This window comes from Onychomys torridus, chromosome 21 (assembly GCF_903995425.1).
Source record: "Onychomys torridus chromosome 21, mOncTor1.1, whole genome shotgun sequence".
Taxonomy (NCBI): Eukaryota; Metazoa; Chordata; class Mammalia; order Rodentia; family Cricetidae; genus Onychomys; species Onychomys torridus.
The window spans coordinates 5,251,426-5,277,808 of record NC_050463.1 but is presented as its reverse complement, the minus strand read 5'-3'; the positions used below and the strand labels follow the sequence as shown (position 1 = coordinate 5,277,808).

General features: G+C 56.3%; 2 protein-coding genes across 2 annotated transcripts; one reads left to right on the top strand and one right to left on the bottom strand.

Moving 5' to 3' along the window:
- Nucleotides 1–2,232: 2,232 nt before the first annotated feature.
- On the top strand, nt 2,233–12,491 carry Mydgf (myeloid derived growth factor). The gene is made up of 6 exons (XM_036170968.1): nt 2,233–2,434; nt 4,243–4,293; nt 9,629–9,690; nt 10,349–10,430; nt 10,890–10,962; nt 12,084–12,491. Exons 1-6 carry the CDS (start codon nt 2,282–2,284, stop codon nt 12,161–12,163), a joined length of 501 nt encoding a protein of 166 aa, XP_036026861.1. The 5' UTR covers nt 2,233–2,281; the 3' UTR covers nt 12,164–12,491.
- A 3,339-nt stretch (nt 12,492–15,830) lies between these two features.
- On the bottom strand, nt 15,831–25,895 carry Tnfaip8l1 (TNF alpha induced protein 8 like 1). Its single transcript, XM_036171210.1, has 2 exons — nt 25,837–25,895; nt 15,831–16,483 (listed from the first exon to the last, which is right to left on the bottom strand). The coding sequence occupies exon 2, from the start codon at nt 16,476–16,478 to the stop codon at nt 15,918–15,920; it is 561 nt and encodes a 186-aa protein (XP_036027103.1). The 5' UTR covers nt 16,479–16,483; nt 25,837–25,895; the 3' UTR covers nt 15,831–15,917.
- Between the last annotated feature and the right edge of the window lie 488 nt (nt 25,896–26,383).

Here is a 26,383-nt window from a genome sequence, read left to right as displayed (position 1 = left end):
GCAGATCTCTGTGAGTTCGAGGCCAGCCTGGGCTACGAGTTTCAGGACAGCCAGGGCTACACAGAGAAACCTTGTCTGGAAAAAAATAATATAAATTTACCAAAGAAAAATTAATGAGATGCTTCCCCTTAAGACCTGGAGTGGGGGCTGGAGAGATGGCTCAGAGGTTAAGAACAGTGGCTGTTCTTCCAAAGGTCCAGAGCTCAATTCCCAGCACCACATGGTGGCTCACAACCATCTGTAATGAGATCTGGTGCCCTCTTCTGGCCTGCAGTCATACATAATAAATAAATAAATCTTACAAAAAAAAAAAAAGAAGAAGAAGAAGAAGACCTGTAATGGAGACAGGAGCAGTGGGTGGAAATCTCACATGGGTCAGCTGGTGGCTTCTGCCAGGCTCTGTCCTCACTGTCCCCACCCTGGAAGCACACAAGTGGCCTGTGATACAGCCTCCCCCTCTCCTTTCATTTGACAAGAGTGGAAGAGTGTGGGGCTCGTGAGACGGCTCAGCAGGTTAAGGCACTTGCTGCCAAGCCTGACCGCCTGAGTTTGATCTCCAAAACCTGCATGGCGGAAGAGAGAACTGACCTTCACACACTGGATAAATACATGTGAGATAAGGATGGAGGAGGCTGATGTGGGCACCAGCAGCCATCGGGGAAGAGGGCCTGTCCTTGTGATTAGAGTGAGGTTCACTTGGCACTGGAGGCTAATTCCTTAAGCTACATACTTACTTTCTGTTGTCCATGGCTGCTTGTCCCAGCTCACATCCTGCAGGGGTGAGCTCTGTCACCATCTGTCCCCAGAGCCGGAGCGCCAGTCAGCAGTCTTGGCAGCAAGCCCCTCCCCTTCCTCACTCATCCATCGTCCCAGACAATTTAAGTCTAATTTTTAACAATCAGAAAGCTGGGAATATTGCTCAGCAGGACAGAGCTGGCCAGGCATGCATAAGACCCCAAGTTCTGCCGGGCGTTGGTGGCGCACACCTGTAATCCCAGCACTCGGGAGGCAGAGGCAGGCGGATCTCTGTGAGTTCGAGGCCAGCCTGGGCTACAGAGCGAGATCCAGGACAGGCTCCAAAACTACATGTCTTAGGAAAAAAAAAAAAAAAGACCCTAGTCCTAGCCTCAGGACAGCTAAGCAACACCCGTGACATATCGGGAGCCACAAAAGGGAAAGAGCCCACTGTCCCCTGCGTCGGGACGTCCTTCTCCTTCAGCGCAGGACACTGTCAAGACAGGCCTGTCTGGCCAGGGCGAGTGGGAGCTGGCAGGTGTGTTTGTCCATAGAACTGGGGCTGTGTCTCAGAGGCTAGGATAATCACCCAGCACACAAGACCTGGGGTTCCATTCCCAGCACCAGTGAAACCTGCATCCCAGCACTGGGGAGAAGGAGGCAGGAGAACAAGGAGTTCAAAGCCATCCTTCCCTTCAAAAGGAGTTGGAGGCCAGCCTGGGATCAATGAGCCATCTGAAAAACATAATAAAAATATTTCTTTTTACTCTGTGAGGAGGGGTGTCTTGCCTGCATGTACGCGTCTGTACACCACATGCATGCCTGTTGCTTGCGGAGACCAGAAGAGGGCGTTGGATGCCCTGGAACTGAGTTACAAGAGGTCGCGAGCCACACCATGTGGGTGCTGGAACTCAAACCTGGGTCTTCTGCCAGAGCAGCCAGTGCTCTTAATTGCTGAGCCATCTCTCCAGACTCCACCATAAAATGTTCTTAAATGAAATTTAAACGATAAACTAAAGTAAAATAAGTTATAAAACGAAGAGCAATCAAAATTTTTAAAAATTAAAAATGAAAGTGGAGCCATATTAAAGATAATTTAACAAAATAAAACTGCCAAGATGGAGACCTGGCGTCCATTTAAACGAGACGTAACTCTAAATATACCGGAATACCTTTTCGTCCTAATTACAAATGGAGTCCATTTAAATGAGATATAAATATAAAAATACCGGAATACTTTTTTCACCCTGATTACAATGATGTCAGGCATTTTGATTAGGGGAACCGGACTGAAGGGGGGGGGAGGGGGGCGGGGAAAAGCAAAAAAAAAAAAAAACCTTATGGGAACTCTGACCCCTGCAGCGCGGAGGCGAATCAGCGGGCGCCAATCAGAGGCGCTGTCACGCCTCACGTGCCAAGACGTGCCCCGCCCCAACATGGCGGCCTGAGCGTCACTGCATCGCGCCGACGTGTCCCGCGCCGGCCGCTCCACGTGTCCCTCGCCGCGCCCCGTCCGCGGGCGCCTGCGCATTGGCCCGGAACCAAGATGGCGGCGCCCAGAGGAGCCTTCTGGACCGCCCTGCTCCTGGCGGCCGAGACGCTGACGTTGGCGGCCGCTGTGTCCGAGCCCACTACCGTGCCGTTTGACGTGAGGCCCGGAGGCGTCGTACATTCCTTCTCCCAGGACGTAGGACCCGGGGTAAGTGCTGAGCCTCCCTCGGGGCATCGACGGCTGGAGGCTGCCGGTGTTGGGCGGAGCCAGACTAGGGAGCGGGTCGTCGTGGAAACGGGGTCAGCGAGTCAGGGGCGGGGCTGCCTGGGGTCGAGCGGCTCGGGGGGCGTGGCCGCCTCAGCAGGCTCCTCCTGCCGCAAGCCCCTTCCCCTGCCCATCACATTCTGGAAAGGCGGTGCTGGCTGAGGAGAGCGGCGGGGCCCTGAAGCCAGCGGTCAGCCTCACTGCAGGTCCCCAACGCCCCTGTGACAGCTGTCCCCGGGACCATTTCCTGAGAACGTCCCTAGAGCCCAGGGCTTCCTGCAGGCCTGCGTCGCAGGCAGGAAGTAGCAAAGGCGTGTGCGTGTCAGGGGCTCCCAGGTACTGAACCCAAAGCCAGTGTTCTAAAGGAGTGGCTGCTGAGGGCCAAGAGACCGTCCCAGGAAACCCCGGGGGTTGTGCAGAGTTCTGTGCTCCGGGGAGGAAAGGAGCCAGGTGGCCACCGGAGGGCGTCCTAGAGCCTTTTCCTTTTCTGTGGTGCTGGGATGTTCTGCCCCGGCTCCAGCCCTGGCTGGAAATGCTAGACAGACACCCTGACCACGCCCCCAGCCCCCTCACTGGGGATTCTAGGCGGGGCTCCGCCCTGACCACGCCCCCAGCCCCTCACTAGGGATTCTAGGCGGGGCTCCACCCTGACCACGCCCCCAGCCCCTCACTGGGGTTCTAGGCGGGGCTCCACCCTGACCACGCCCCCTCCTGGATTTAGCGGGCCCATCCGCCCCCAGCCCTCACTGGGGATTCTAGGCGGGGCTCCACCCTGACCACGCCCCCAGCCCCTCACTGGGGGATTCTAGGCGGGGCTCCACCCTGACCACGCCCCCAGCCCCTCACTGGAGGATTCTAGGTGGGGGCTCCACCCTGACCACGCCCCCAGCCCCTCACTGGGGGATTCTAGGCGGGGCTCCACCCTGACCACGCCCCCAGCCCCCTCACTGGGGATTCTAGGCGGGGCTCCACCCTGACCACGCCCCCAGCCCCTCACTGGGGATTCTAGGCAGGAGCTCTCTTGTAGATGCAAGTCACCAAGGCTGGCGTTGACTCGCAGTTTCCTGCCTCTACTTCATCAGTTGCCTGAGGACAAAACATTTTCACCACTGTCTGATTAAAGCAGGCTGTAAGCCGAGCGGTGGTGTCGCATGCCTTTAATCCCAGCACTCAGGAGGCAGAGCCAGGTGGATCTCTGTGAGTTCGAGGCCAGCCTGGGCTACAGAGCGAGTTGTAGGACAGGCGCAAAGCTACACAGAGAAACCCTGTCTCGAACCTCCCCCCCAAAAAAAAGCAGGCTATATTTAGAAGTCCATAGGGACTGACTGGCCAGACTGGCTCCCCCTAAGTCGGGGTTTCAGAGAGGAGCCCCTCACTGGCTTTTGAGGTTATGGTTGATAAGAAACAGCTGTTGGGATAATTTGGGGGACTCGGGGGTCAAGGTAGATCAGTACAAGAACAGGTCGTGTGGAAGAGGAGTTGTCAGAGGCGTGCAGGAGTTTAGCAAGGCAAAGGGTGGGTGTTCATCGTGGGGCCCCAAGCTCAGCATAGGGAAAAGCATGGTTTCCAGGATACCGGCTCAGGAAACAGAAAGGATGCCTACAAGGCGGTGCAGGACAGTGTGGCTCCTGTTCTGATTTCACCAGTACCTGAGATGGCAGCCATGCAGTGCCACACCCTGTATGCTGGGGTCTTGATTCTGGACATCGAGACATTGGTCCTCCAGCCTTCTTCTGTTTTCTCTTTTCCAGGGCAAGTTTACATGCACATTCACATACGCTTCCCAAGGAGGGACCAACGAGGTGAGTAGTTGGGCTTCACACAGTTGGTGTCGGGACGTGGCCAGGCTGCCAGGTTCCTCTTGTGCTTGTGGGCATGTTCTTGCCACTCAGCACAGAAGGTGCAGACTCAGTGCCTTTTCTTTCTTTTTGGTTTTTGGAAAAGACTGACTTACTTTTTAAATGTGCGTGGCATTTTGCCTGCATAGTGTCTATGTACCATGTATGTGCTTGGTGCCCATGGAAGCCAGAAGATGGTCACACAGCCCCTGGGCCTGGAGGTACAAACAGTTGTAAGCTTCCATGTGAGTGTTGGAAGAGCAGCCAGTGCCCTTAGCCTCGGAGCCACCTCTCCAGCCCCTTGTCGTTTTGAGACAGGCCGGTTTCCAGAACAAACTGGCCTTCTTGTGTTTTCCAGGCTGACCTCAGACTTTGGGCAATCACCCTGCCTCCATCTCTCAGGTGCTGGGGTGAGAGACTTGAGCCGCCATGCCTGTCAAGATTCTCTTCACTCCACACTACAAGTGTGTAGCTGGAGTTTTCTCCAGTCCTGCCTGGCCCACGGTCAGGCCAAATCTCTCTCACCCACCAGTCCCGCAGCCGCTCAGACCCAACCGAGTAAACACACAGAGACTTATATTGCTTATAAACTGTATGGCTGTGGCAGGCTTTTTTGTTATCTAGTTTTTTTATTTTAAATTAACCCATTTCTGTTAATCTGTAAGTTGTCACATGGCTCGTGGCTTACCGGTATCTGACATGTTGGTACTCATGGTGGCAGCTGGCAGCGTCTCCTGACTCAGCCTTTTTGTTTTTAGAAATTTCTTTTTTGTTTGTTCCGTCTATACTTCGTGGCCTGGCTACTGGCCAATCAGTGTTTTATTTATTAACCAATCAGAGCAACATGTTTAACATACAGAACATCTCACAGCACTAGTGTCTAGACAGGGAAGGGGGGTGGTTTGTCAATCTGCCATTCGTGGTACCCCTTACTCAGGATGTTGCCATCAATGAAAGAGGGCTTGATATGTCACAGGTGTGTAATTCAGAGTCCAGGATGACCCCTCATGTGCTTGTGTGCTGTGTGAAGGAGTGGTCAAGGCATCCCCACTGCATCCGCTCACTAGGCAGGACTCCTGTCCCCATGGGTGAGTCCAGTTACCACAGCAGGAGGGTGGAGGCTGGTTGCTGTCTGGCTGTGTGCTCCACTGGGGGAATGGTGGAAGCCAGTGGTACTCACGGCTGGACCGCCCAGCCCACCCCCAGCAAGGACTGCAGGTAGTCAGCTTCACAGCTCACGGCACTGAATTCTCAGTCACATGAGCCTGAGAGGACCCCGAGCTGCCTTGGCCCTCGCCTCACGGAGCCAGTGACCCACAGTGCCAGTCCCTGAGTATTGATCCATGTGTGGTCAGTGAGTCACTGTGGTTCTCATTGGTCAGTTTGTTCGTGCTTTTAGACAGGTTCTTATCATGTGGCCTTTGCTCTGCCTGCTTTGGTGTCCTGAGTGCTCAGATGACAGTGTCACTTCCCTGGGCAGAGGGACCTTTGTTATCTCAAGGCGGTCAGTGCCTCAGGAGGGCAGCCTGTGAGCTGGCAAGGGGTCGAACCCCCACCAAGACCACCCCCCTGCAGTAGAATGCAAACTGGTACAGCAGCATGGGGAACATTAAGGCCAACAGCCATGAAGCTAGATGCCTGCCCACCATGGCAGCGACCTGCCCCACACCCAGACCCATTCTCCAGAGGAAATGTTGGTCTCTGTGGCACCTTGCACATTAGTGTTCTGAGCAGAGCCTTCAGTGGGGCCAGTGAATGGAAGTGACTTGATGTCCTTGGATGGATGTACATGCACAGCCCAGCACCTTGATGGGCAGAAATACATGCCCTCGTGCAGTGTTGTTCACGGTCTGGAGAGTGATCGCAGCCTTGCTTGTGGTGTGGAATGAGTGGGTTGAGTATGTACACAGCAAGCAGAAGACTGTAGACGGCAAAACATCTTCAGCCAGGTGCTCACAGGCAGCAGAAACCAGCACGCAGTTCCCTCAGAGGCCAGAGGGGGCGTCTTATCCCCAGGACCAGTTACGGATGGTTGTGAGCTGCCATGTGGGTGCTGGAAATGGAACCCAGGTCCTCTGCAGGAGCAGCCAGTGCTCTCACCTCTGAGATGTCTCTGCAGACCTTTAGTCAGTAAGGAACCAGCTGTGGACGCAAGATGGCAGTCAGCTGGAGACCCAAGTAGTGAGCCCCCAAGACAAGTGTCCAGCTTCTTCCTTTTTTTTTTTGTTTTTGTTTTTGTTTTTTGAGACATGTTTTTCTGTGCAGCTTTGGTGCCTTTCCTGGAACTCACTCTGTAGACCAGGCTGGCCTCGAACTCACAGAGATCCGCCTGCCTTTGCCTCTCGAGTACTGGGATTACAGGCGTGCGCCACCACCGCCCGGCTGTGTCCAGCTTCTTTTCCCCACTGTAGGAAGGGCTTTTAAATACATAACTTTTAGTTATGTGTATAGTTAGTGTGTGGGTATGGGTGTGTACACGTGGGTGTGTTGCCTACTGAGAGTTCCTGGAGCTGGAGTTAGTAGTGGTTGTGGGCCACCATGTGGGTGCTGGGGACTGAACCCAGGTGTCCTAGTCCGGGTTTCTGTTGCTGCAGTGAAACATCATGACCGACACAAAGTTGGGACGAAAGGGTTTGTTTGGCTCACACTTCCACAATGCCTTTCATCATCTAAGGAAGTCAGGACAGGAACTCCACAGGGCAGGAACTGGAGGCAGGAGCTGAGGCAGAGGCCATGGAGGATGCTGCTTACTGGCTTGCTCCCCATGGCTTGCTCAGCATGCTTTCTTAGAGAACCCAGGACCAGCAGCCCAGGGATGGCACCACCCACAGTGGACTGGGACCTCCCCACCGATCACTAATTAAGAAAATGCCCTAAGCTGGGTGGTGGTGGTGCACTCAGGAGGATCTCTGTGAGTTTGAGGCCAGCCTGGTCTGCAGAGATCCAGGAAAGTCACCAAAAATACACAGAGAAACCCTGTCTTGAAAAAACCAAAAAAAAAAAAAAAAAAAGAAAAGAAAAGAAAGGAAGGAAGAAAGAAAGAAGCCGGGCGGTGGTGGCACACACCTTTAATCCCAGCACTCGGGAGGCAGAGGCAGGCGGATCTCTGTGAGTTCAAGGCCAGCCTGGTCTACAGAGCTAGTCCAGGACAGGCTCCAAAGCTGCAGAGAGACCCTGTCTCAAAAAAATAAATAAATAAAAGAGAAAGAAAGGAAGGAAGAAAAGAAAGAAGAAAGAAAGTGCCCTGTAGGCTAGCCTGCAGCTGGATCTCCTGGAGGCGTTTTCTGAGCTGAGGCCCCTCCTCTCTGGTCACCCCAGCTGTGAAGCTGGCATGAAACCAGCCAGGACAGCAGGAGAGCTCCGGAGAGCGGTCAGGCTGGGCTGTCTGCTGGAGCCACCACCGCCGCTTACAGGTTGGGCCCGCCCTCTCCCAAGCAAGACCTTGGAGACACACAGACCCCGCTCCAGAGCCGGCTTCTCATCGAGCTCACGGAACATGTGACAGTGACAGTTTGAGATAGAAGGAGCATGGCCCCGACTCACGGTACAGCTGAGAGGGACCTGAAGAACACTGTGCTCAGTGAGAGACCCCGGCCCAGTAGCCACAGTCTGGGCCTCCACTGCAGGAAGTGTCCGGGACAGGGGAACCCAGAGACAGGAAGTGGGCACTCGGGGCCAGAGGGAATCAGGGAAGGTTTAGCATGGGGCTTCCTTTTTCACTGAGAGTGTCTGGATGTGTGACAGTAGTGTTGGCTGCATTGTGACTAGACCTCGCTGACTTAGTGAGTGGTCCAGGGAAAGAAACATTTCTACTTTATTTTGTCAGCAGTTTTAGGGGTTGGCTGTGCCAGAGCTTAAACAGGTATAAGAGGGGTCAATAGCAGACAGGGTGGCAGCACTCTCGGGCTGAGGCAAGAGGGTCAGGGGTTCGTGGTCGTTGTCAGCTTTACAGAGAATTCAGGAACAGCCTGGGCTACAGGAGACCGACCCTGCTTCTAACAGAAAAGCAAGACGTGGATCCTCTTAGCAGCATCTCTCAGATGGGTTGTCTGCAGGGCCCAGAAGCTCTGGAGCAGCCTGGGAGTTCGGGATTAGCCTGTCTGTGGAGTCACAGGAACCACCCGGAACCAGCAGCCTAGCCTTGGCATGTGTGCAGTTGGGTCTCACAGCTTAGCTTTCCAGCAAAATGAACCTGAGTGGCTGCGGGGTCCCCTTGTAATTGACATAAACGTGAGTGTCCCGGCAATGGAAAACCTCCCTGTGAAGCCAGATAGGGCAGCAGTGGGACCTGTGGCCAGCGCTGGGGTCAGAACTGGTTGGTTGGGGTTTTTGTTTGTGTGTTTTAATATTAGTTATTTTATGTGTATGGTGTTTTGCATGCTTGAATGTCTTCACACCAGCTGAATATCTGGTGTGTTGGAGACCAAAAAAGGACATCAGGTCCCCTGTAACTAGAGTTACAGATAGCTGTGAGCCACTGTGTGAGTCCTGGGAACAAGACCTGTGTCCTTTGGAAGAGCAGCCCATGTTCTTAGTTCGGAGCTGGCTCTCAGTCCTGGCTGCTCTGGGTTGTTGTTTGAGACAGGGTCTCATGTTGTAGTCCTGGCTGGACTGCAATTTACAACATAGCCCAGGCTGGCCTCAGCCTCAAAGAGATATCTGTCTCTGCTTCCTGAGTGCTGGGAATAAAGGCATGCACCAATATGCCCATATTGCTTTTGGGTTTTTGTTTGTTTGTTTGTTTGTTTGTTTGTTTTTGTTGTTGTTTTTGAGATAAGGTTTCCCTGTGTAGCTTTGTGCCTTTCCTGGAACTTACTTGGTAGCCCAGGCTGGCCACAAACTCACAAAAATCCACCTGGCTCTGCCTCCCGAGTGCTGGGATTAAAAGCATGCACCACCACCACCTGACTGCCTTTGGTTTTTTTGAGAGAGGGTCTCTTGTAGCCAAGGCTGGCTTCCTATGTAGCTGAGGCTATCTCCTGATTGTCCTGAGTGTTTCTGTGACAGACATGCTCCACTGTGCCCTGTTTCTGGGGTTGGAGTCAGGGCCCCGTGCTGAGACCCTGACCCACGGTCCCCAACCCTTGTCTGCTTTTTAGACAGTCTCACTGTTGCCAAGCTGGGAGCCATTCTCAAGATGTCGTCCCTAAAGGGGAAAAAGGGAAACAGGCAATGTCTTGATCCACCAGAGGACAGTGTCTGTGGCTCTCCCGGGGACACGGCCTGGGAGAGAGTGTGTGGTCATTGCAGAGAGGCTGGTCACCTGTCTTTGCTCACCAAGCCTGTCTTCTCTCCCCAGCAATGGCAGATGAGCCTGGGGAGCAGCGAAGACAGTCAACACTTCACTTGTACCGTCTGGAGGTGAGCTGCAGCCCCGAGAATGCACCGGACTGGGGGTGGGGCTGTTACTGCAGCCACCTGCATGCATGGGCTGCAGAGAGCAGACTGGCTGCCAGTGTGTGTTAACACCAAAGCATGGGCAGGGAGGGAGGAAGAGGACAGGGGAGTGGGTCACAGGGCAGGAAGTCACCGAAGCGCTTTTGCCAATTTTAAAAATTGAGATAGAGTCCTGCCTTCTGGGAAGTACAGTCAGCTGCTGTTCCTCATGTTCACCAGCTCTGGGGAGGCAGAGGCAAGGGGATCAGGAGCTCAAGCTAGCCTTGGCCAGGCTGGGCTACCAGACACCCCATCTTTTTTTTTTTTTTTTCTGAGACAGGGTTTGTACCTTTCCTGGATCTCGCTTGGTAGCCCAGGCTGGACTTGAACTCACAAAGATCCACCTGCCTCCCAAGTGCTGGGATTACAGGCTTGCGCCACCACCACCCGGCTCAGACACCCCATCTTAAAACCTAGTTTTAAGACAAACCCCAAAAGGTAGCTCTGTCTCCAGAAGCTGTCACCCCCACCCCTTCATCCCTGGCACCCACAGCTCCTTCCTGTCTCTGGCTTTACCTTACCGGAAATCCCTACCATGGAGTCTCACGTCGCCAGGCTCAGCGCTGACTCTGTCTCCCTACAGGCCCCAGGGGAAGTCCTACCTCTACTTCACACAGTTCAAGGCCGAGGTGCGGGGTGCTGAGATCGAGTACGCCATGGCCTATGTGAGTACCAGTCTTAGGGACCCAGGTACCATTCATGGCAAGGGACTCGGCCACCCTGCTGATCCCCAGGGCTCCCACCTGAGTGGGGGACCTCAGCAGAAGGCTCACAGTGGGGGCAAGTAACCCATCCCTCTGCATAGACCTGCTTCACTCCAGGAGGCCAGAACAATGGGGAGGTTGGCAGCAGAGGCTGCGGCCCGAGGCCCACCCCTGTTCCTCTAGTTAGTGACGGGTTCTACCCTCCCAGCCCCAGAGCCGAGTAGCAGCCTCCTCGAGTGTGTTATCGGGAGCTGTCTGTCACCTGTGAGCTGACCCCTGCCTGGGATCCACTCAGGAACACCACACACCCGCTCCAGCAAGCATGCCTGGGCTTAGGCCACAGTGCTCAGGAGACCAGACCTAGGGGACTGGAAGGGACTCCTCAATATGTGTCTACCAAAGTGCCCTGTTCTCTTTTAGTCCAAAGCTGCGTTTGAGAGAGAGAGCGATGTCCCCCTTAAAAATGAGGAATTTGAAGTGACCAAGACAGCAGGTAGGTAAAAATGGAACCCCACAGGTGGAAGGCGCCAGCACCTGGCAAGAGCCAAGGGCCCCATGACTGTGCACTGCAGACCAGAGACTTTCTTGAGAGCGGGCACCGGGCTAAAGAGAAGAAGCTTGCAGGGTGGACCCTGTGCTGCAGTTGCTGCGGTCTGTTTAGCTGGCAGCACCCAGACAGTCACCTGTCCTGGTCACTTCCTGTGCTATGACAGCACGCCCTGGCAGGCCGCTGCGTGAAGTGGAGAGACCATGCAGAGCTCAGAGCTGGGATCAAGGGCCCCAGAGTAGCTTTGCTAGACTGTGACAACCTGGTGAGGGAGACACTGGCCGAGTGTGGGGAAGGGGGCCTCAGTCCTCAAGTTTGGGGGGGCTCCACCCTGACCGCGCCCCCAGCCCCTCACTGGGGGATGCTGGGCGGGGCTCCACCCTGACCACGCCCCCAGCCCCTCACTGGGGATTCTAGGCGGGGCTCCACCCTGACCACACCCCCAGCCCTCACTGGGGATTCTAGGCGGGGCTCCACCCTGACCACACCCCCAGCCCTCACTGGGGATTCTAGGCGGGGCTCCACCCTGACCACGCCCCCAGCCCCTCACTGGGGGATGCTGGGCGGGGCTCCACCCTGACCACGCCTCTAGCCCCTCACTGGGGGATTCTAGGCGGGGCTCCACCCTGGCCACGCCCCCAGCCCCTCACTGGGGGATTCTGGGCGGGGCTCCACCCTGACCACGCCCCAGCCCCTCCCTGGGGATTCTAGGCGGGGCTCCACCCTGACCACGCCCCCAGCCCCTCACTGGGGATTCTAGGCGGGGCTCCACCCTGGCCACGCCCCCAGCCCCTCACTGGGGATTCTAGGCGGGGCTCCACCCTGGCCACCCCCACAGCCCTCTTTGTAATTTCCCAGTCTCCCTGAGTTTCCCAGGCTGGTCTGGGTCTTCTCAACCTCTTTCAGTATCCAGAGTAGCCATAGTAACGAGCCTGTCAGCATACCTGGCTCTGCAGCTTTTCCTTCATACACCTTCCCTGCCTTCCCTACCCCTCTGCTGGCACTGCCCGGCTCTCAGCATCTCATGAGGCACCCTGTCAGGGCCCAACTCTGCTTTTGTCTTGCAGTGTCTCATAGGCCTGGGGCCTTCAAGTCTGAGCTCTCCAAGTTGGTGATCGTAGCCAAGGCAGCACGCTCGGAGCTGTGACTCTGACCTGTCCTGGGCTGTGACGTCCTCGGCTCATGGCCGCAGCTACTTGTCTGGGACACTGGTTCCCCCGGGAGCTGGTGTTGCCTGTTTACAGCTCACACTGAGGCACTCTGCCGAACTCTGAGCCCTGTCGCCCGTCTCACCAGGGAAGGCATGGGACATGTGGGTGGGACCTAGGGCCTCCTGGCTTTCCTGAAGTCAGGCGTGGTCTCTCCTCGGAGCCACAGATGAGCATCCCATCCCCGGGACTGTTTCTTACCCCACCCATGGCACCTCCGTTCAAAAGGAAGAGACGGAACAAATAAAGAAAGAAATAGCCACCCCAGCTGGGGCTCTGTGGGGTCAGGCCTCGGACTCCCACCACCTTCCACAGTGGCAGCAGCAGGCATGTGGCTTCTCCCGAGACTGGCTGTCACACAGGTGCCAGGATGGCGGGGCCCGAGGCGCCCAGTGGCTTGATACTCACAGAAGGACTAGTCATTCTCTCTCCTGAGCCTCCACTTTGTCTTGAATCCATCCTGCCCCTGGCACAAGGATCCCAGGGTGAGGCCACCGTCCCCACAGATTCCAGCTTCAGGTGGGCTTTTGAAGTCAGATGGAAGCTAGATGTCTGCAGACTTATTTTGTACTTGCGTCTGTCAGTGAGTCTGTGCCTTTTGTGTGCCCGTGGAGGCCAGAAGAAGGCATCAGATCCCCTGGAGCTGGAATCACAAGTGGTTGTGAGCCGCCTGTGGGTGCTGGGAGTTGAACCTGGGTCCTCTGCAAGAGCAGCCGGTGCTCTGTTGAGCCACCTTCACAGAAAGAAATCTTTAAAACCCAAACTAAAAACAACCTACAGCCAAAGTAACCTATGTGAGCCCTAGTGTCCCAGGCTTTCAGAGGGCCCTGCGGCCCCCCCAGACCTCTGGCCAACCATGATGTGAGGGGCTGGGCCTGCCAGACAGGCCTGTGCCTCACACAGACCTTGGGGTGCTGCAGCTGTTTGGGGAATAGTGTCTCATAGCAAGGACTAGCACCTTCCTGCTGTCCCAAGCATCAAGAAGGGGACCTCTGGTAAAGGCTAGCCTGGGCTACATAGTGAGTTCCAGAACAACTAAGACTGCACAGTGGGACCCTGCCTCAGTAAAGGGGAGCTGTCCTTTAAGTGGAACCTGAGGACATCTCATGCTGTGTGTGCCTTGGGAAAGGACACAGCCGTCAGCATCCTCTTAGGGGCCTGAGGCTCCAGTACCTGGGTGTAGGTGGCATAGTCCCAGCCTCACGCCCCTAGGTTAGAGAAGACACAGGATGCAGTGACAGCATTGGCTACCTGGCTCTTCCTGCGTGCCTTTGATGGTCCCCAGCTGTCTCCAGGGATACAGTGGATAGAACTGGGTGCTAGGACACAGTGGCCCTTTAATATCTAATCATTTCTGGGGGGAAATTTTGTGCTAAGAATGATCTTAATGCCTCAAACACAGGAGGCCAGTAAGGCCACAGCCACACCGAGACCCTCTTACTGGAAGCTGCAACCTGCAGCCTGTGACGAGCCAAGGGAACTCAGTGGAACCTGGGGGGTCTACCCCCGTCCTGGGCAGGGGAGGAACTGTCCTACCAGGGCCTCTGACATTGGTGTGGATTTCTTAGTCTGTCTGTGGGTGCCGGAGAGCCGTGGAGCACAGGTGCAGGTCACAGGACTGCTTGTGGGACCTGGCTCTCCGCCCTCCACGTGGCCACCAGCATAGACAGACTCTGGACGTCAGGCTTGGCAGCAAGCTTCTCTACCCTCTGACCCATGTCACCAGCCCCACAACAGTGTTAAATATTTCTCTATCCCAGGCCTGGAAGCATAGGCCTGTGATCCTAAGCATTCAAGCAGCTGAGGCAGGAGGATTGTGAAGTCCAGACACACTGAGTATCTAAACCTAAAAAGGGAATCAGGCTGGCTTGATGGCAGAGCCTCTGTACAGCACACACAAGCCCAGTGGCACACACTAATGAAGTGATGTGTCCCTTTCTCATCTCAGCCGTGTGAACACGGCCCCCAGACTCTTTCACCCCCTCACTGGTCTATTTGGTCAGCGGGAGGGTTTCATCTGGGGACAGCAGCATGCATATTGGTGTCCCAGCTTTAAGATCTGGCTCAGGGCCTAAAGAGTGAAGTTCCCCTGTGGAGCTGGGGGATTCAAGGACTTGACAGGAGCGATAACTGCAGCCAGGCAGTGTGGGGCTCGGGCTGGGGTGCTGAAGCAGGGGGATTATGAATTCCAGGCTACAGGATTAGATACAGTTTTTAAAACAAAGATAAAGATTGGTAGAATCTTCTGTGTAAGTGTTGGCTGCTGTCTGCAAACTCTGAAACACTAATAAAGCCTCTAATACTCCCCCAGGCCCCACAGGTTACTGGTTGTAAACTTTGCCCTAAACACAGGCAGCTCTGGATGCCCTGTGTCCTCCCCAACACCCCAGATAACCTTCCTGCATTGCACAACCCGAGTCAGCCTTCACTGGTTTCAGGGGTCTTCCCTACTGTGTGCATGCTAGTCTGGCCACGCCCCCAGCCCTCACTGGGGATTCCAGGCGGGGCTCCACCCTGACCACGCCCCCAGCCCTCACTGGGGATTCCAGGCGGGGCTCCACCCTGACCACGCCCCCAGCCCCTCACTGGGGATTCTGGGCGGGGCTCCACCCTGACCACGCCCCCAGCCCCTCACTGGGGATTCTAGGCGGGGCTCCACCCTGACCACGCCCCCAGCCCCTCACTGGGGATTCTGGGCGGGGCTCCACCCTGACCACGCCCCCAGCCCCTCACTGGGGATTCTGGGCGGGGCTCCACCCTGACCACGCCCCCAGCCCCCTCACTGGGGATTCTGGGCGGGGCTCCACCCTGACCACGCCCCATCCCTTACTATGTACAAATGTCGCTGAAGCCGCCCCACTTTTCCAAGGATAAAAGTTCTCATAGTGACCATAAGGTTAAGCCAGGTATGACGTCATGCTCCCGCATGCGCGGTCAACGTTGGTTACAAGCCCTGGCCGCCATACAAAGAGAAAAGATGGGTTTGTTTCCCAAATACAGCATTATAATTTAACAGACACGTGCCTCCAGTGGCTCTGCCCTGCTGAACCGGGGGACAGCCTCTGAGGTCCCCAGGCTCCTCCCTCCCACTGAGGACTCCAGCTTTCCCACGAGATCAGTGGCTCCTTGCTGCGTGGTCACGTGGGCGGGCCACGTGGAGGTCAGAGGCCAGCTTGCCAAAACTGGTTCTCTGCTTCCACTGTGTGGGTTTTGGGGGTCAATCTCCAGTCGTCAGGCTTGGCGGCGAGCGCCCCACCACGCTCAGACGCCTCGGTGCCAGGGCGCAGTCTCCAGGCGGGGTCTCTTCCAGATCCCAGCACGGAAGTGGCAGGCTGGGGCCGTCGACGCTAGACTGGTGCCAGGGCTTGAACTCCACTAATAAAGCCAGTCACCTCGGAGGCCCTGAGAGGCAGGGAATGGCCGGGGGCAGGGCTCGGGGAACACAGTTCTTCACTGCCAACCCTCCACGACCTTGTCAGAAATAAGGACAGCACCCGACAGTGAGGTGCTGGGGCACACCCGTCGTCACCTCAGCAGCACTCGGGAGGTGTTAGCAGGAGCAGCAGCAGCAGTTCAAGGTCAGCCTCGGCTACACAGAGAGTTTGGGGTCAGCCTGGGCTACACGACAGCGTCTCAGAAGTAGAAAAGAGGAGCAGTTGGGACGCGCGCCGGCCGGTCGGCCACCCGGCCGGGTCAGATGCCGCCCTCGTCCAGCATCCTGCCAAGGCCCTCGCAGATGCGGCGCAGGTGGCTCCGGTAGGGCTCCGCGGGGCCGTACAGCGCGGCCAGGAAGTCGCCGTTGGCAAAGTGGCCGAAGACGTGGTTGATGCGGCCGTGGGACTTGGCGGTGAGGTGCGGCCCGGTGGCCTGGTGCAGCAGGTCCCTGCACTCCAGCAGCCCCGCGGCCAGCACGCGCCGGTCGAAGGTGAAGTCCACCTGGTGGAAGCTGAGGGCCGTCATGGCCAGGCTGCGCGCCCGGCCCCGGAACCGCCGCAGCTGCGCCAGCTCGTCGCCGTCCAGCTGGCCGGCCCGCAGCAGCACGGCCAGCTTCACCGCCACCTTCACCAGGTTCTTCACCACCCTCTGCGCCTCCTTCCGGCTGCGGGTGAACTCCTTGGTGGCCTGGTACAGTTCGTCCAGGATCTCGCTGCTGGTGTCGTCCGCGAACACGGCCACCATGGCCTTGGAGGCCATCTTGCTGAGGACTTTCTTCTGGGCCTGCAGGGCCAGGCTCTTGGTGCTGAAGGTGTCCATGGGCCCTGCGGGGACGACAGACACACAGACAGACGCGGTCAGGTCAAAGGAACGCACGTGGAATGGTAAAATCTGGCGGGGCCCAGCACCATCCCTACTCCCTGCCAGCCAGACCGCTGTTTCCTAGCTGGGAGCTGATCGTTGCCATTGATGTGAGAACCGGCAAGTGGCCCAGAGGACGAGCAGGCTGGCCCCCATGGAGCAGCCACGACTTCTGTCTCACTACCTCGTTCAAGCAGTTCAAGCAGTACTCAAAACCACTGAGAGTTCTCATGCCTCCTCCCTAAGAAACTCCTACACATCCCTCAAAGCCCTATCCCCAAACCCTTGTCTTTTACTTTTTTTTTTTTCTCTCTAGACAGGGTTTCTCTGTGTAGCTTTGCGCCTTTCCTGGAACTCGTTTTGTAGACCAGGCTGGCCTTGAACTCACAGAGATCCACCTGCCTCTGCCTCCCGAGTGCTGGGATTAAAGGCGTGCGCCACCACGGCTCGGCTCCTTGTCATCTTCTTTTTTTTCTTTTTTAAACAAACTCCTACACACCTCCCAGTGCCCAGAACCCCCAACTCTGCTGTGCGGTACTCCTGAGTCATTCAGAGCTACATGGCTACAACCTCCTGCCCCCTCACACCACAGAGGGAAGTCGGGGCTTGACCCTCCTCTGCTGTGTTCTCCGGGAGCCCGGCCCCTCTGGGAGTGAGGGAACCCAGAATAGCCAAGGGACATCCAGAGGCCGCTGAGACCTGGCCCCTGGTCAGCCGTGCACCACCCACCCAGCCCGCTCATCCCCAAGTCCCCTATAAAGCCTGCCTTTGTGTGAGCCCAGACCCCAGGCAGCCCCCGCTCTCTCCAGCCTCTCCTTGGCCTTGGCGGTCAAGGCTGGCTCCATGGCTTCCCTGCCCCCAGCGATCACCACCCCCGCCGCCGTGCACCAGCCAGGGCCCGGCCACCGCTGTTGACACAGAGCGCCCGCCCTGCGAACCCATTTGGTCACTTCGGCCAACGCCATTCTGCAGAGAGCACAGCCGCCCTGCGTGGCGCGGGCGGGATGAATGCACAATGGTGGAATCTGTCCCCTCAAAGTCCCCTGTACCCGGGGGCCAGGCCGCAGGAGAGGACGGTTGGCCCCAGTGGCCCCAGAACTGAGTGCTCCAGCCTCCTCCCCGGTGTCTGAGGGCACCACATACTCCACACACCGTACACCTTAGCACTCAGAGGTGGAGGCAGGAGGATCAGAAGTTCAAGGTCAGCCTCAGCTACACGGGGAGCTGGACCTACATGACCCTCTCTGAAAAACAGAGAAGAAAGAAGTTTTTTGTGCAGACCGGACTGGAGGGACCTCTCCACCGGGGGGGGGGGGGGGGGGGGGGCGCGGGGGGGCTGGCAGAGAAACAAAGTCTGGAGTTCCCGTTGGCTTGGGGGCTGGGTGTCGCCAAGGGGAGTGCTGGCCCTCTCTGGGCCTTGCTTTTCCCCATGGACAAAGCCAAATTTGGACTCCGTGGCTCAGGAGCGAAGCTGAGAGCATGGACGGACTTCCGGGAGACTAGCAGGGGCCGCCACCTGGGGCAGCCAGCTGCTGGCCTCCACTTCCTGTTCTGAAACCCATTGTCCTGATAGACCAGGATGGCTGCCACCCCAGGGGACAGGCCTTCCTGCCTAAGGGGCCTGTGTGCAGCCACGTGGGGCCTTCAGGGCAGGGACTTTCCCAGGGATGAGGTGCTGTGGCCTTGGTCCCTGCCCATCCGGTACCATAGCACCCAGCCCAGCTCCGGAGCCCAACAGCCCCTCTACCCTCCAGAACTCAGTGGCAACACTCATTCAGTCGCCCAACTGCCTAACGGGTATTTATGAAGCACCAGCTGTGTACTCAACACCAGGGGCACAGGAGTGACCCAAAGAGACCTTGCCTCTGCTTCCAATTGCCTCCCAGCACCCCAGTTCTGCCATCTTCTGGTTATAACATGATTTGGGGACCATCTTGAGTCTGGAGTTGAATTCACAGGCCACGTCACCCCCTCCATCCCTTAATTCACTTTTTTTTTCATGTATTTTTACTTTTTTCTTTTCCTTTTTCCAGGCTAGGTCTCATGTCACCCATCCTGGCCTTTGACTCCTAATCCTCCTGCCTCAGCCTCCCCACCATGAGATGACAGGCATGCACCGACTGTGCTTGTTTGGAACCCTAAAGTCACCCTGGAGAGGTCTCGTGAACCAGGGGGAGGAGGGAAACACCAGGAATCAATGAACAGGGGGAAAAGCAAAGATTGGGCCTGAGCTAGGAAAGGCCAGAGCAAGGTCCCAGACCCGGGCACAGGGGGCACAGGTCAGAGGGAGGAAAAGGACAGAGCAGGGTCCCAGACCCGGGCACAGGGGGACAGGTCAGAGGGAGGAAAGGCCAGAGCAGGGTCCCAGACCCGGGCACAGGAGCACAGGTCAGAGGGAGGGACAGTAGTGGGAGGTGCTTGTGCAAAGGCCCCGGGGCAGGGCTGCACTGGCCTTGGGCCCATTCAGGCCACCACAGCTCCTGTGGAAACAAGAGCCCCAAGTACAAAATCAGAGCCCCACATTCTCTCCCAGGCCCTGGGCCACATCTTAGACTTGGTGGGATTTTTAAGTTTTTGTTTTGTTTGAGACAAGGTCTCATTACTCATAGCCCAGGCTAGCCTCAAACTCACAGAGAGCCAGCCACCTGCCTCCACCTCCCAAGTGCAGAGGTTAAAGGCATGTACCACCACCCGGCCCACCTTAGACTTTTCATGTGCTGCCAAACCCTACTTGAGTTTTGTACTTTGAACCCTGTCAATCACTGCAGCTCCCAGCAACCCCCAACGGCTCCGAATATTCCCTTAAGCTTTAGGCTACCTGCTGGGGACTTTGACTTACACAAGGCTGGATTGCATCCTGGACTCTCTCTCCCCTTTGGTGGGGACAGGTGTGGCCCAGTGGCTGGCTCTGAACTCAGTGATCAATCGCAGCCCATGCAACAAGGCCAACCACAGGGCCTTTGCACGGACGGCTGTGTTGCTTCCAAGAGGCCTTTCTGAGCATAAAGGTCCAGGCTCAGGAGTGCCTCCTTGACCCACTTCCTGCTTTTCTTTTTCCCCCAGGTTTTTCCTGCTTGTCCTCCGGTTTTGCTTTTTGAGTCAAGATGACCCGAAGCCCACTGTAGCTGTGAACTCCCAATCCCCCTGCCTCCACTTCCTGAGTGCTGGGATGATGGGCATGTGTGGTGCTGGGGGTGGCACAGTTCCAGTCTGTGGGTGCAGGAGGTGGGAGAGGAGAGGCTGGGAGGGTGGGGTCTGCAGGGCACACCCCACTAAGGCATACAGCTGGTGCCCAGTAAATGCGTATGCAATGACGAATTCCTGAATGCTAAGTGAAGAACTCTGGAGAGAGAAGTGTGCCAAGGCGTGCCGGCCCCAGAGACTGGAGGTTCACACCGGGGTGACACACGTGTGTGTGTGTGTGTGTGTGTGTGTGATCCTCACTGTTGTCCCCTGTCCCCATTCCATCCCCTCAGCCCACCCAAGCACAGTCCAGGAAGCCTTCGAGTGGGCACTGAGCACCGTCACTTCCCAGGTACCTTGGTAGTCTTGGGGCCTTGGGACAGTGCTACACCCCATCAAGTGTCCTTAGTGGCCGAATGGGTAAAGTCTTGCTGAAAACATGCAGACCTGAGTTCAAGTCCCCGCAGAAAAGCCAGTGGGGAAAGCCGAGCAGTGGTGTGCACACCTTTAATCCCAGCACTCAGAAGGCAGGGGTAGGTGGGTCTCTATGAGTTTGAGGCTAGCCTGGTCTACAGAGTGAGATCCAGGACAGCCAGGGCTGTTACACAGAGAAACCCTGTCTCGGAAAAAAACAAACAAACAAAACCAGGAGGGAAGACTACACTGTAACCCCCAAAACTGGGCATCCCTGGCTCGCTGGCCCTCACTGAGCCCCAGGTTCAGTGAAACCCTGCCTCAGAGGACAGGGTGAAAAGGTCTGGGGACAGCTGAACACAGATAGCCATGCCAGGATGACCCCTGGGACCACGATGTGCACCACAGAGCCCTCTGGGCCTCACAAAATATTTCCTGTCACATCAAATTTCAATCAACAAACAAATGTGACCTGTGCTGCCCTTTCTGATATTCGCCTGCAGGTACCACACACACCCCAACCTCAGAACCTCTTGGATGCCCTCTGGTTCCCAAGATGGCCAGCCACCCTGAGGCCGGGCAGTGGGAGAGACAGCGAGCCAGGCCCTTCCCACCCCAGCAGGAGAATGTCTGTGAGGTGGAGGCCAGCCTGGGCTACAGATGGAGTTCCAGGACACTTTGGGCTACACACAGTGACATCCCATGCCCCAAATAAAATGCCTTCATTGCTTTCTGAAGTGATTGCAAATGCTAGGAGACGCCCTCCCCCACCTCCCCTTGCTCATGACCCCCACCCTTGCTCATAACCCCTGGCTTGCTGGAGCATCCATCTTGATTTTGTAAATGAAATCTTTCTGTCACACTCCACATGCACTCATTTGCATACCCAGGGGTGGATGCAGGTGGATGGGCCCTTATGTCTTGGCACAGCTGATACTATAGCCTGGTGGTCAGTCCCCAGGCTCCGTCTCCACCATGGCCACAGTTGGCCACACAGTAAGGAAGTCCAGGCTTCTGCAGAAGTCTGAGGATCCTGCCGGGCGGTGGTGGCGCACAAATGTAATCCCAGCACTCGGGAGGCAGAGGCAGGTGGATCTCTGTGAGTTCAAGGCCAGCCTGAACTCTACAGAGCTAGTCCAGGACAGGCTCCAAAGCTACAGAGAGACCCTGTCTCGAAAAAACAAAAAAAAAAAAAAAAAAAAGAAGTCTGAGGATCCTTGTGGGATCCTTGAGGCCACCACAGCCACACAAGACATGTGAAGCTGTGAGGCTCCTGTACCATTTCTAACAGACTCAGGAGAGAGAGGACAGACTCGGACACAGGCCACAGTCGGGCCATGGGGTGTCTGTGCTGGTGGCCACCGTTCTCGGTGCTGGGGACTAACGACCCCCACTTCCACCTCTGCTGTGCATGTGGAGGACAAGATGGACACCCGTGTGTTCCTCAGTCACCCCAGCCCTGCACCCAGCCCTGGCCACTGAGCCCCAGGGACGCTCCTGTCCACATTCATAGCATGAGATTACAGTTGTGTCTCCTCAGTCCTGGCTTTTGTGTGGGATTCCGGAGGTTCGAACTTAGGTCCTCACTCTTGGACAGCAAACACTTTACCTGAGAGTCACCCTCCCTCAGCCCTGACATTTGCTTTTTTATTTTTGTTTTGAGACAGGGTATCTCTATGTAGCCCAGGCTGGCCTTGAACTCACAGAGATCCCCCTGCCTCTGTCTCCCGAGTACTGGGATTAAAGGCGTGCGCCATCACACCCTACCTAACCTTTGCATTTTAATAATAGCTTCATTGAAACAGCATTTGCATGCCATAAAGTGCACTTACATTTTATTACTTATTTATTTATTTGCTTATTTACTTTGGTTTTCAAGACAGGGCTGCTCGGTGTAGCTTTGGAGCCTGTCCTGGAACTGTAAACCAAGCTAGCCGTGAACTCACAAAGATCCCCCTGCCTCTGCCTCTCCCAAGTGCTGGGAATAAAGGTGTGCGCCACCACCACCTGGCTTATGTTTTGTTTTTGTTTTTTTTTTGAGACAAAGTCTCATGTAGCACAGGCTGCCCCCTCTCTATATATAAAGCTGACCTTGAACTCCTGATCTTCCTGCCTACACCTCGCCAGCTTGGCTGACAGACCTGTGCGACCCACCTGACAGCTTGCTTTATTTACGACATGATTTACACTCTCTTGATGTGGCCCTGGATAAAGGTGCTTGCTGCCCAGTCCTACAACCTGAGTTCGATCCTGAGACCCAACAGAACCGACTCCCACAAGTCATCCTTTGGCCTCCAACACACAGTAAATAAATGTAATAAATAATAAATATAACACGATTTACTTAGCTGGAAGCGCTCACCCCTTGACTTTTAATCTGAGTTTAACAACCAGATGGCAAAATTCCCGAAACCCAGCGGTAGCTCTCCTGAGGCCGAAGCTGCCGCCTGTCTCTGGGCAGCCCCCGGCCTCATGAATTCTTTATGTCCCACACGCAGCACATCCATAATTGATGTCGCCAAGCCCGCCATCTTCCCTGGCTGACTGTCCCAAGGGTGGCTGGGCCAAGGCCCCCTGTCACCCAGGGCCCCAAACGTCTCTGCCCCAGTGCAGTTGCCTGCTGGGGACTTTGCCTGCAAACAGCACCCTTAACACCAGGACTGGGACCCACCCACCCAAGCCCACCATTGGCCTTCTGGGAAATCAGGGAGGAGGAGGTTCCCCTGGGGGTTAAGACACTGGGGGTTCTCAACCAGGGTCCCCACAATGATGCTGCCCCAAGAATGGGTGGGGAGGGCTGGGAGGCAAGATGGACATGTACTGAAGAAGCGAGTTGTTGAGGGGCCGGAAATGTGGCTCAGCAGACTAAAGGTGCTTGCTGTCAAGTCAGACAACCTGAGTTCGAGCCCTGGACTCACTCGGTGGAAGGAGGGCCAGTTGTCTGCTCCATGTGCACAAAAAGGAATAAATTAATATATTTTTAAGAGGCTCTCACAGAGCCACAGGGATGCATGACTAGTGGGTCCTGAGGGTATAGGGACATGAGGCATGGATCTCTGAGTCAGCTTCCTCTTTAGGGATGGAGTTTGAGACAGGGTCTCACTCTGTAGCCCAGGCTAGCTTCGGACTTACGGTGATCCTCCTGCCTCAGCTTCCTAGGTACGTTCCACCACACCCAGCATCCACGCAAGGTTTTAACAAGAAGGGGAGTGTGAAGGTCATGGGTGTGTGCATTCAGCCCCAGGATGTACCAGCTCCCTCCCTTCTTGACAGCTTCCATCCTGCTTCCTCTCACCCTCGCCAGGACCCCTGAAATGCCAGAGGCCCTGTAGGCACTGAACCACTTCCCTCTCTCTGCCCATAGCCCTCCACGGCTCCCACCTCCCACACTATTGGAGCTCAAGTCCTGAGAATCCTACCTCCCTTCTCCCTCTGCTCCTCCTGCACATGGCACACCAGACTCCATCCTACCCCAGGGCCTTTGCACACGCTGAGCCCCTACTTACAAGACTCTTACCCCAGGTTGCTGTGTGGCTGATCCCTCCTCTCCATGAACACCCAGTTCTCCCGTCCCTTTCTCATCTTATGGTTACAGTTGTAACTCAGGACAGAGTCCATCTCTTTCAAGTGTGAGGCAGGAAAGGATGGGCACTGGGCCATCTTTGGTCACTGCTGTGTTCCATGAGGCACCACACTTGACTTCCCCTCAGTGTTCAGAACTGTTTATCAAATGACTAAGTAACCTCTCATGGTTATGGCAAAAGGAGAAACTGAGGCTGTGGCCTGGAAGCTGACAGATATTCACAGAGCAACACTAAATCAGAACTGGGATACGAATCCAGCCCCTAACAAGGAGCTCATCTGGCTGCAGCCCCCTCCCTCCCCCAGACTCACTCCAAAACTGGAGGAGCCTACTGATCCAGTCTGGGAATCTTCCAGAAGCTGTGTGCCCCGTCAGCCCTTCATGGTACCTTTGATCAGCCTTTGGTCAGGGTTGCAGATGCCTCCAGCCCACAGAGCACCCTCTGGAGGGTCCTTGATGGCCTCAGCCACTTTCCAGATGGGGAAACAGAGGCTCAGGGACTCGGAGTGACCATGCAGTGGGGCGATGCTGGGATGCTGGGTGCCTGGATCAACGCTCACCCTCCTTAAGTCTCCGTAAGCCCTGGGTGCACACACAGGTGGCATGTCCCCCTGGGGCCACAACGATTTGGCCTCGAGCTATACTGAGTCCCCTCACACTGAGTCAGTAAACAGACTTTTGTGGGCTGGGTCCTAGCTTACCCAGGGGTCAGAGGGTAAACTGAGGAACAAGTGTCTCATGTCCCGGTACCCTCAGGACCCACCAGTCATGCATCCCAGGACTCCCAGCCCTGGCCCAGCGCAGGTGTTCAGTGCCAGCTCTCTTTGTTCTGACACATTATAGTCCCCACGGCCCCGCCCCGTCCCTCCCAGCCACCCACGACCTAGGTGCGTCCCAGATCATGAACTTGTTATGTTTCAAAGTTGGCGCCTGTGTTGCTCAGGCATGGCTGTAGAGGGCATGTGCAAAGGTCCTGAGGCTGGACATTCCACGTGGGTAAGGGGCAGCCACGCTGAAGTCCCAGGACAGAAAAACAGGAAGTTTGGCACACAAAGCCCACATTCCTGTTTTTCTTTCTTTCTTCTTTGCTTATTGTTTGACACGGGATCTCACTGTATAGTCATGACTGGCCTGGAACTCACTATGCAGACCTGGCCTCAAACTCACAGACATCCACCTGCCTGTGTTTCAAGCACTGGGATGAAAGCCACACACCCCGACCCCTGGTTTATGTGGCAATAGGGCTGTAACCCAGGGCCTCCTGACCGATAGGCGAGCACTCTACCCACCAGGCTTCACCCTAGCCTCCACTTTGTTTTAGACATTGCCGCACTGTATAGCCCACCCGGTTCTGCCTCTGGTGTTTTGTCTTTGCTTTTAATCCTCCCAGAAGCCTCTAGCCCCAGGGAGTCCTGAAACAGCCATCCCAAGTCACAGACGGGAAAACTGAGGCTTATAATTAAGTTACTTGTTGAAGGGAGTCAGGCTTGTGTGAGCCATGTCCTGACCCCAAGGGAGGTTTCCACAGGCTCCACAGCCTGGAGCTGGGGGAGTGACCCAGGAGCCTGTGTACAGCTCGACCCTCACCCTGTCCCTCTCCAGACTGGCTGCTCACAAAGGTAAGAAGCCACATTCTGGTTCCCTCTGTCTCCACCTCCTTGGCCAACCACAGGCTACTTTCTGGGCCTCAGTTTACCCTCCAGGCCACCACTGCAAGAGCCAGGAGACCACAGACCTGGGTCAGGTCACCTGCCAATTATGTGGGGGGGACTGTCCCAGTTCCCAGCTGATAAAACCGAGTCCAAGCCCTCAGGGCGACAGGAAGTTCCCAGTCTGGATGACAGGGCTCAGGTGGGGTCCCTGTACCAGCCAGAGCCAAAGTGGGGTCCGGCCAGCCACCGCCGGAAATATCCAGACTATTTTGGAATCAGGCTGCATAGCTGTACAGGACCAGGTCCATCAAGTCCCTCTTGAGGGTGGATGCTAGCACCATTACCGTAGCCCACAGCAGTCTGCTCACGCAGCCAGGCACAGGTATAGAGGGAAACTGAGGCCGGGATGCACATAGGGCGGTGTGGGGATAGGAGGGGACGGGAAGGACCCAGGATGGGCGGGTGTGGGACCCTGATCGCTCACCTGCTCCTCAGGATCCGTCTGTCCGTCACTTCTGTGCAGGCGCCTCTGTGGGGCTGGAGGCGCTGGCGGGTGGATCTGAGCGGAGGCTGGATAAAGGCCACGCCCCCACATAGCCACGCCCCAACACCGGGCAGGCCACGCCCCCGCAGACGCTCACTGGCTCAGCAAATGGCAGCGCACGGGCGGTGTACGAAGGGACCAATAGCAGCAGGCCTCCGCCGCGGAGGGAGGGTGTGGCGGGGGCGTGGCCTGCGGCCGGGGGATTCCTCCGGAATAGAGCCGCGCCGGACGCCCGACGCCCAGGCGAGGGCGGCGCAGGGGGTTCCGCGGCGGGAACTGTGGGGGGAGTGGAGAGGAAGAAGGAGACTCGGGCACAGAAAATTGGGTACATGTGCACCCCGTCCGAGATCCGAGAGGACAAAGCAAAGAAACACGCCCCCGCGAAGCACCAAGAGGCACATGGACCCCTCCGGGCCGGCCTCAGTTTACCCACTGAGTAGTTAGGCTGCCACCTGAGACCCCCATGACAAATGCACCCCGACATTTG